This window comes from Mus pahari, chromosome 12 (assembly GCF_900095145.1).
Source record: "Mus pahari chromosome 12, PAHARI_EIJ_v1.1, whole genome shotgun sequence".
Lineage (NCBI taxonomy): Eukaryota > Metazoa > Chordata > Mammalia > Rodentia > Muridae > Mus > Mus pahari.
In genome coordinates, this window is record NC_034601.1 from 84,888,719 (window position 1) to 84,899,508 (window position 10,790).

Consider the following 10,790-nt stretch of genomic DNA (forward strand, 5'->3'; position numbering starts at 1 on the left):
TCAGCTTCTCTCTCTGCTTCTCAGCTTCTCCCCTCTGCTTCTCAGCTTCACTGCTTCTTCTCAGCTCCCCTGAGCTTCTCAGCTTCACCTCCTGCTTCTCAGTTTCACACACTCAGCTCTCTCAGATTCCCTCTGCTTCTCAGCTTCACCTCTGCTTCTCAGTTACTACCCAGCTTCTCAGCTTCCCTCTGCTTCTCAGCTTCACCTCTGCTTCTCAGCTTCACACACTCAGCTCTCTCAGATTCCCTCTGCTTCTCAGCTTCACCCCCGCTCCTCAGGTTCACCCACTCAGCTCTCTCACTTTATTCTGGGATCGCTCAATTTATACCCTTCTACCCTCTGCACTCGTCTCTCATCACTCATCATTCAATCAGCATTCAGCACATTCTATACGTGAGCCATGCACGCAGACAGGGTGGGTGTTGAAAGGCCAGTGACTCAATATTAAGCTGCATGACACTATATGTCAGGCGGACAGTGTGTAATCACTCAGGTGCGCATAATCAGGTTTTTGGTAATCAAGCAAGGAATCATGGGGTTTGGCAGTGAACCAGGGTGCTGTCTTGGCTCACAAGGCCCGCAGCCACAGCCACACCCGCTTCCCACAAGAAGTAAGACAGCTCAGCAGGTAAGGATACTTGCCAACAAATTTGATGGCCTACATTTATCCCAGGACCCACGTGGTGGAAGGAAAGAACTGAATTGTGGTTGAAATAAGAGTAGTAGGCTCATATATCTGAATACTGGGCTTCCAGTTGGTGGAAATGTTTGGGAAGGATGGGGAGGTGTGGCCTTGTTGGAGGAGGTATGTCACTGGGCAGCAGGGGTGGGGCAGACTTTGGGGTTTTAAAAGTCCACACCATTTCCCAGTTAGCTCTTTTTCTCTGCCTTATGCTTGTGCCATGCCATGTCTGTCTGCTGTCATAGTCTGTTCCATATGATGGCATGCTCGTGGCGTCTCTGCAAGCACCACAGCCAGCAGTCAGTCAGTCAGTAAGAGGGGAAATGGATGTCCCACTCAGTAGCTGCTGTTCACACTCCAGAGTCTGACACCAGGAAATTTATTGTAGGCCATTTAAGCACAGCACAATTTGAGGGGGAATAGTAACTCAATCCCGTGCATACAGCAGAGCTTAAAGCATGACTACACTGAAACTCTATTTTTGTTTTTTTTTTTAAAGATTTATTTATTTATTTTATGTGAGTACACTGTTCCTGTCTTCAGACACACCAGAAGAGGACATCAGATCCCATTACAGATAGTTGTGAGCCACCATGTGATTACTAGGAATTGAACTCAGGACCTCTGGAAGTGCACTCGGTGCTCTTAACCACTAAGCCATCTCGCCAACCTCTCAAAACTGGTTTTGTTTTTGTTTTTTTTGTTTTTTTGTTTTTTGTTTTTTTGAAACAGGGTTTCTCTGTATAACCCTGGCTGTCCTGGAACTCACTCTGTAGACCAGGCTGGCCTCAAACTCAGAAACCCACCTGCCTCTGCCTCCCAAGTGGTGGGATCAAGGCGTGCGCTACCACGCCCGGCTGAGACTCTTTCAAAAAGAAAAACAAAGCGATTATGTGGATCTCAAGAAAATGTAGGTGAGTCAGACTTTCCTCAGCTGCATCCCGTGGGGAATCCCCTTCTGTGATGAACAAGCATTTGTCCCACCCTAGGGACTGTTTTCCCCCAAAAGACAACCAGACTCGAATGAAACAGGAAAACAAGGCTGACCTGCTTGTTAATCCTGTCAACTTGACAAGGTTTAGAATCGCCATGGGAACAAACCTCTGGACAAATCCACAGGGGAGTTTCTAGACTAAGCTAATTGAAGTGCAGCGGAGAATTTGTGCAGCCTGGGTTGCAGCACTCCCTAGGTTGGCTGCACAGCTCACTGACCCGCCATCACTGTTCAACTGTCTTGACAGCCACCTGTTCTGCAAGACTAGACACCAGCTTTGCTTATCTTGTGCCTCTTGGCACCATCACCTCACAGACTGTCGTAAACAGTGATGAAAGACTATGTACCTAACAACACAGTCTGAAAGCAGCCCAGAGAATCACAGATGAGCACTTTTAGGTGATTTCTATAACTTATCCAACTGTGGAAAACAAAGGGGACAGTGAATATCATGGGTTTTGTTTTAATTTTACATCTCCTTACTAATTTAAAAGTATTTAAGTATTTACAAGCCTACAGTTAAAGTATGAGGAAAAAACACCGTTGGAATATGAAGAGAAAACACAGTTGAAGTCTAGGAAAAGGAGAGGATCCCCTACTGCAGTGTTTAGTAGACAGCGGTCTGTAATAAAGAACACTAAACTGTTTATCAGCAGAAGATGAACTGTTTTTGTTTTTGTTTTTTGTTGTTGTTGTTTTTCGAGACAGGGTTTCTCTGTGTAGCCCTGGCTGTCCTGGAACTCACTCTGTAGACCAGGCTGGCCTCGAACTCAGAAATCCCTCTGCCTCTGCCTCCTGAGTGCTGGGATTAAAGGCGTGCGCCACCACTGTCCGGCTGAACTGAACTTTTACAAATAAAATGACTTTCATAAGACTGCAGTAAATACTCTTGCAAATCTTTTAACCTTCTCTTTACTTGTACTATTTAGCATCCCTTTCTTGACTAATTTCTGCATCCTACTCACTGCAGTACCGGGCTCGACACACGCTGAATTCACGTGTCCGTACGCCACCACTACCAGGATAAAAGCTGATGATTTTCAGGCAAACCCAAAAAGTAATTATTTTCTTCATTTTGTCTTGTAAGATTCCAGTAACATCATTACTAGCGGCCATGGAATACACTTTTGCAGTGCGATTCTCATCCGAGTTTGTCTAGCTTCTACACAAACATCATCCTTCGCGCCAATCTTCAATCGCAAGGTCCAGCTACGCGCGGCGAGGAGTTCGCGCCCGCCCGCTCGCCTACGCATGCGCCCTACGCCTGGGTCCTGCGCGCGCAGCAGGTCAGGCCCGCTCGGGCAAGTCTCCGCCTAGAATCCTAATTCGCCTTTGCCCGAGGCGGAAATGAGTGGGTGTGGCCTGGCGGCGCCGACTCCGCCCCGGAAGTGGGCGGGGCATCGAACCCCGCGACGGACTCGTAGCCTCCCAGTCGGGCTGCGGCCGAGGCCGGTCCTGGCTTTGTAGCTCACTCAAGATGGCGGCGCAGCCACCCACCGGGATCCGCCTCAGCGCGGTGAGCAGCCGCGAGGGGAGGAGCGGGCCGGGTCCCAGGAGGGCGGGCGGGCGGGCCAGCCAGGGGGTGGCAGCGGGCGGCGGCGACTCGCGGGCCCGGCGCGGCGGCCGGGAGGTCGCGGCCGGGCCGAGGCTCCGCCGCCATGTCTCCCCGCTCGGAGGAGCCGCCGTAACGCGCGGCCGGTGCGCTCGGGGCGCGCCGAGGCCGCCTCCCTCCCTCCGGCCCTGCGGCGCGCGACAGCCGTGGTGGGAGCCGCGCCCTCCTCCGCGGCCCGCCAGCCCCGGGAGCAGCCGCCGGGCCTCGCCGGGGCGGCGTGGGCTGCGGGGCGGCGCGGTTCCCGCACGCGTCGGTCCCCGTCGGCCCCGGCTCGGAGGAGCGGAGGCCAGGACTCCTCTCCCCCGCTCGCTTGGCATGCCCCTGCCTCTTCGGGCCGAGCCCGTCGCTGACAAACCCTTTGGAGGCGGCTGGGAGTGGTCACAGCAAACGACTTAGACTTTCGGGTCCAAAACAGTGTGGGCGTGGCTTCACCTGATGATTCCTGCAAAGTTTTATTCTCCGCCGGCCCTGAGGTCTTAAGCGGGGAAAGTACTTCCTCGGAAGAGGAGGAGGTCGATGTTTGAAGGATGGCTGCGGTGGCCCATGCCTGTCATCCCCAGCGCTCGGGTGACCGAAGCAGGCAAATTCTAGGACAATTTAGGGAGACAGGGGGAAGTCCTGTCTCAAAGGCAAAAAAAGCGGTACTACAGTGTTATGTAATTTCATTGGCGAGTGGTAAGGATTTCCGGAGGTTAAAGCACCTCCCGTAGGCTCTCTTCAAGGATGCAAGTCTCCGTCCATTCATTAGGTGATGTCCTTCTGATGGGATGTGAGAGCCCCAAGTGTGCATGAAGTGTTGTTACCTAGTTTTATTGCTTCTGCCTTTTTTGTGAAGTTGAGCATTCTCCACATTTTTTTTGTTATTTTTGTTTTAAATTGCCTGTTAGTACGGTTTTTCCCCCTCACACTTACTTAATTTATGTTTGTGAGTGGTTTGCCTGTATGTATGTGTATGCATGCTGACCACCTGTGTGTCTTATGCACCTGAAGATGGGGACTTAAGATCCCTCCCTGCTAGGTATGAGTTGCCCCATGGGGTGCTGGGAACTGAATCCTGGTCCTCTGTAAGAGCAATGTGTGCTCTTAGCACTGAGTCACCTCTCTAAAGCCTGTAGTCTAGTCATTCTTACAGTCTTTTCTTTTGAGAGAGGATAGTACTGATTTGTGAGGGACTTTTAAGTGATTGGTATGTTTGACTAATGGTGTTCAGTAGTTAAAGGAGAGTAACTTTATTCTTTCTTTCCGCTGGGTTTTAGCATTCTTCTGCTCCCCAACTGGGTGAATCTGGATAGAGTAACACTTGCCACTCTGGAGCCAAAAGACTTCTTATTCCCAGGGAAATGATAGAAATTATCCTGTGTCAATTATGAGTGACTAAGGTTCTGGAACAGGATTTAGATTCCTGTGAGTAATGGGGGTGGTGTGGGGTGGTGTGTGTGTCTTGGGTTATCCAACAAGGGGCTGACTTCCTGATTGCCAGGCAAATGTTGCTGTATCCCCAACCTTATGGAAGCTCCTAAATCATACAACAGAATAAACCCATAGATGAGAATATTTGCTTAAGTATTGGCTGGCAGGGCAGGCAGCAGAGCAGGCAGACCTCTGCTGCAGATCTCTGCTGGGCTTAACAACACATTGAGAGTTGTACCTAGTAAAGGGATATTAGGTCAAATACAGAGTTGATGGTAAGTAGCTCTAAGAGGGACTAAGAAGTCAGGCCTTGTAGTACATCTGTAATTTCATCGACTGTGGAGGTTGAGGTAGTAGGACTACAAATTCAAGGCCTGCCTGAGCTACAGAGTGAGTTCAAGGCCAGCCTAGACAACCTGTCTCAAAATAGAAAGGAAAGAGGACTGGGTTGTGTTTCAGTGGGAGAGTACCTGCCACCACGTCTGGGGCCCAAGTTCAACCCCAGCACTTGAGGGCACTAAAGATAGCTCAAGAGAATTTTGGCTGTCTTACAACATTCCATTTCTCAATCATGATGTTCTGGTTAGCCAAACATATACAGGATCCTCAATACAGATGAAGCTTTGGAGAACTTCCATCCATGACAATTAGCCTTAGGTATTGCCACAGGTATTTGAAATCTCTATTTTGGGTCAGGGATATATCCCAGTGTAATATAGCACATACTTAGCGTGTCCTAGGCCCTTGGTGCTACTACAGTGCCAAAAATAAAATACAAATGCTATTTCTTTAAAAAGCTACATCCAAGTGTTAAGGCGTAATATAAGCCCAGCACTAAGAAAGGTGAAGTAGGAGGATCAAGAGTTCCAGGCCAGTTTAGACCATTTTCTTGACCCTTTCTTAAGAGAACTCCCAGGTTGAGTCCTGATCAGTAGAAATGGGTGAATTACATGTCTAATTGGTTCTGCATCTGAGTTTCACCCTTTTCCCTCCTTACATTTTTGCATTCTCTGATTCTTCAAAGTTGAAGGGCCAGGAAAACAGTTCAGTTTGGTAAAGTGCACACTGTGAAATCATGAAGACCTTAGGTCAGGTCCCCAGTCCCCGGGAAAGTGTCTATAGTCTAACTCAGCACTAGGGAGGTAACTGGATTTCATTAGCCAGCCAGTCTAGACAGCCTAGTGAGCGCCAGATTTAGTGGGAGACCCTGTCTCAAAAATAAGGCGAGTGAGGTTGAGGGTGAAGATACTCTCAAGTTAGCCTGTCCCCTTCACTTTTGTGTTAAGCCCCACAAACCCACCACAAAAGGATTGAAGTGATACAGGGCACTCGTGAGGCTAAGACTGGAGGATAACAAATTCAAGGCCAGCCTGGATAACTTAGTAAGACCCTGTCTCAAATATGAGAAAGAGGACTGGGCATATAGCTTAGTGATAGAGCACTGGTGTGGGAAAGACTCTAGAACTGTCCATCCTAAAGGAACAGAAAAGCTTGGCCTGTCGCTGAAAGTTAGCACTCAGGAGGCAGAGGCAAGCTAGGGTGACAGTGAAACCCTGTCTCAAAAAGAAAGATCGAAACGAGGAAGCAAGCAGACCAAATTCCTTTCAGTTGGCAGTGTTGGCAGGCGGTGTTCTGGAGACCCTGGGTTCTTCCCCATTGCTGTCGCGATGTCCAGTTACTGCTGACTACGGCTCCCACAGGGTTAGAGGACAGTTTGGCTTTTCTGGAGAACAGTGGCTGTTTGGAACCTCAGAATTGTCTTTCACCTGTCTGCTTTGGGTTTGTGACTATTTGAAACTTTTACCTTATGAACCAGATCCAGTCTGGCACCTGTTTGTGTTATGACCTATGATCTAAAAATGAGCATTCCGAATGTCCGAAAAAAAGTTGTAGAACATGTGACATGAATTTTAGTTTCCATAGTTTTATTGGACACACCGTGTGCAGTTTACATATAACTGCGACCTGCTTGGAGTAGGGGAGAAGCTAAGACATGAACAAGCCATAGAAAGAACTAAGGCCATAGAACTAAGCTGGGCAGTGGTGGCACACACTTCTGATCTTAACTCTTGGGAGGTAGGGGCAGGCAAATCTCTTGAGTTCAAAGCCAGCCTGGTCTACAGAGTGAGTTCCAGGACGTTGGACATGGAAGGGCAACATTCTTCAGTGTGTCATCTCTAGACTGTTATACACACATTTTAGAATCATTTAGGAGGTCTGAGATGGAGTGCAGAGTGCTAAATAAACACATCTCATTTTCTTCTGTTGTTTGGTGGCTTTTCTCCACCCTCAGATCCTTGTGCCTCCAGCTGATACAGGTTCACTGTTCACCCACTCCTGAGGCATGATATTACTTCATTTACTTATTTTTGTTGGAGTTGGCTTGTTTTCTTTTATTCTCAGATATGCCTGGCATGGTACTGTGAATACATTTTCTATACAGCTTTTTACTTTCCCTGGAGTTAGTCATTGATTTTATTTTATTTTATTTTCCTCCATACTGATCAGTAGATCATTCACATTTTCACAAGATCATAGAGGTCTTTTTCCAGCTGTGTTCAGAACACACCCAGCGTTTATCAGGTGGGATTCCCTGCCTGGATAAAGGTGTGGGGACTTGTCTAATTTCTGTTAGGTTACTGTTTGGACTGTGTGGATTTACTCCTTAGTAAGCACTGAGTGGCTGACAGCAGAGGCTTGGCCTGCCCTCCTGGCCTCAGTCCTGACAGAAATGATTATGGTGATACATAAACGCTGTACCCAAGGCTCTGGTGGGAATGAGGACTGTGATTTTCTTACCCATGACAGAATTGTGCTTTAAGGTTTTTTTTTGTTTGTTTGTTTTTATTATATGTAACTATACTAGTGCTGGCATCAGATCTCATGGGTAGTTGTGAGCCACCATGTGGTTGCTGGGATTTGAACTCGGGACCTTCGGAAGTGCTCTTACTTGCTGAGCCATCTCGCCAGCCCTTTAAGTTTTTGAGGAATCTTCATGCTGTGTTCCATAGCGGCTGTACATGTTGCATCCCAGCAAGTGTTAGCCTAAATAATACAGGGTGGCTCTCCAGCACAGCAGATTGCAATGGCAGGGAAACCCAGGCAGAATACAGTAGCCATCATGGACATAGAGGGCAAAGGAAGACAAGCACGCCAAAAGTGGGTAAGGGTTGTGTTTTGAAACAGTTGTCTGGAGGATGCAAGGAACACGGTACCGTCAGCTCAAGGATGATCAGTGAGTTTCTGGACCAGTGATAGATGCTGTAAAACTGCTTTGAATCTGTATATGAGCTATGGGTTTTGCGGTCTTCTGTGGTGGTTTCTGTTACCTGGAAAATATTTTCAAGGATCCTCCCTCCCTATGTGGCTTTACCTCGTTTTATTTTGGTCTGACAGCTTTCTTCATTTTTCTTTTTCCTTCCTTCCTTTCTTTCTTTCTTTCTTTCTTTCTTTCTTTCTTTCTTTCTTTCTTTCTTTCTTACTTACTTACTTACTTACTTATGTACTTACTTACTTATTTGTGGCGTAGAGGGTGTGCATACATGTGCCATGAGAGAACAGAGATTAGGAGTCAGTTTTCCCCCCTACCATGTGGGTCCCAGGAACTGAACTCAGGCCTTCAGGCTACCAACTACTTTGATAGAACAGAGCACAAAAGTTCTAATTTCTTTGAATGCTTTCTCTTTTGAGACAGTCTCAATATTTTGCCCTGTAGCCTCATTTGCTACAATAGACCAAGATGGCCTCAGACTGACAGAGATTCTCTACCTTCCAGGAGCTGGAATAAAAGCCATGTACATCTAGCTAGCCTCCTGTGACTGTTTAGAGTTTTTATTTGTATTTTTTTATTTTTGATGGAGGGAGGGAGGGAGGGAGAGAGAGAGAGAGAGAGAGAGAGAGAGAGAGAGAGAGAATATGAATGAATGTGTGAGTGTGTTTGCGCGCGTGCAGATGCCTGTGGAAGCCAGAAAAGGCGATTGCTTTACCTAGAGCTGGAGTTACAACTTAGGGGCTTCTCAAGGAATTTTAATTCAGAACATGACTGCTATGACAAAAAATCACATCCAAAAAATCTTCTAGGTCTGTGTTATCTGCTGGATACAGATGAGCCATTAATTCAAGGGGTCAGAGGCAAGCAGGGCTCTGAGTTCAAGGTCAGCCTTGTATAGAGCAGCATTCAGGTAAAGAAAAGCTGAGGTCCAGGCATGGAGGTACACGCCTTTAATCCCAGTACTCAGGTGATAAGAGGCATGCAGATTTCTGAGTTCTGTTCAGTCAGTTCATGGAATTCAGTGGCAGATATCAGTAGAGTTGTACAGAGACAGGTTGAAGAGAGAACAAGCTAGATACAAATAAAGACCGAACGAGCCAGAGAATTAGAAGGAGCCAAAAGATTAGAACAAATTGCTAGAGTTACTTTGAGATCAAGCAGGACAATTCAGTGAGAAGCAGAAAGAAGCCAGTTTTGAGTCATCTTGAAGAGGAGTTTTTTTAAAAAAAAACACCAAAAATGAAGAGGAGTTTTGAGCCAGAACAACTGAATTAATCCAGTCAGCCAGAGCTCAGGAAGAACTAGGAAGGGTGAGCTTACTCAGTGGTAGTAAGTCAGAGTCTGAGAGCATTGTCAGCCTAGGTTAGAATGTATGTCGGCAAGAAGCTTCCAGGACTGGGCCTAGGTTAGCAGACAGAGGCAGTAAGCCTCAGACAGCAGTTGTATCAGGGGAATAAAAACATTTTTATAGAAACTGACCAATGTGGTGACCCTGAGAACCAAGCTCTGGTTTAAGTGTTATTGGACCCTGCCACCAGTGTATGTCTCCAGGGTTTTCACTGTCATTTGTGTTGTGATTGGGATTTCCTGAGAAAAGCTGGAACTTCAAAGGCCAATTGACATTAGTGATGTAGATTCAGAGTTCAGAGCCAAGTTACCTTAAGACAACTTTGGCCCTTTAATAGCCATTAATGCCCTCTCCTGTGGCTTAAGGTCTTTGAGCATTGGGTAAATGTTTCTTTCAGCCAAGGTCAAGGTCAAGGAATGCTGTCCAAAGCATGTGAGGCTGAAAACAGCATTTTCCTGGCTTTACTGTAACCTACCAGCTAGTGTACCCAAAAGCCATGATCTTTGGGCCCCTTTGCTCTGCTACTCTAGAAATTTCATCAGATTGTTGCTACTCTTGAACATTTGGCTCTAGAGTGAAGTGTCTCTTACCCCTTTGGGGTGAGGGCTGTTTCTTATGTTGCTGGTGTCCTTAGATGTGCAGTTATGTCACTTTCATTTCTTCAGCTGAGGTGATGAGATAAGAGCTGGACCCAACCTGTGCAAATACATGGCTTGGGCATTTCCTTCTCTTTTTCTAACTATCCCTAAGTCTAGGCCTAGCGGCTTCCCACCTCTGTACAATATAATCTTCCAGGCTGACTGATTCATTCTGGCTGCTCTTGGCTTTGACTGAATTGTTCTGCCTGTCCTCATACTAACTTTGACATCTGTCCTAATCTCCTTCTTGTTCTCTGGCTTGTCCTCTCTGTAACCTATCTCTGTAGAACTGTCTCTGTGAAACTGCCATACCACACACACCACAGACACATACACACATCATGGGCACACACACCGCACACCTTTTTCTCACTTTCTCTCCTCTTTATGTAGTCTCTCTCTCCCTCTGCTGTTCTCATGTGAGTTGAGAGTATCCTATCTCTGACAGACCTTTCTCTGATTTGTCACTTTGTCCCTCAATTAGACGCCACTTTCAAAAAACATGGCTGCTTCCTTCTACAAACTAACCTTACCTTCAGTGTTAGGGATTAAAGATGTGTACTAAGCATGTGTCTGTATTCCAGCCAGATCATAGTGTAATTCAGGGTGTGTCTGTATTCTGGCTGGATCATATCTTTGGTTGGATGTGACCCCTTGCTAGGGCAGCCATGTTGCTGGATTAAAATTCCTCTACATACATACATAGTTCTAAAATTTGCTATATTGGCCGGGCGTGGTGACGCATGCCTTTAATCCCAGCACTTGGGAGGCAGAGGCAGGCGGATTTCTGAGTTCGAGGCCAGCCTGGTCTACAAAGGGAGTTCCAGGACAGCCA

The 10,790-nt window shown here is 47.0% G+C and overlaps 1 protein-coding gene across 1 annotated transcript in view; it reads left to right on the top strand.

Moving 5' to 3' along the window:
• Window positions 1–2,964: 2,964 nt before the first annotated feature.
• Window positions 2,965–10,790, top strand: part of Morc3 (MORC family CW-type zinc finger 3) — a 43,937-nt gene continuing 36,111 nt past the window's right edge. Inside the window, exon 1 of the mRNA XM_021209059.1 lies at window positions 2,965–3,192. Coding sequence (XP_021064718.1) covers window positions 3,154–3,192 — 39 coding nt within the window. The 5' untranslated portion in view covers window positions 2,965–3,153. The remainder of the gene's footprint in view (window positions 3,193–10,790) is intronic.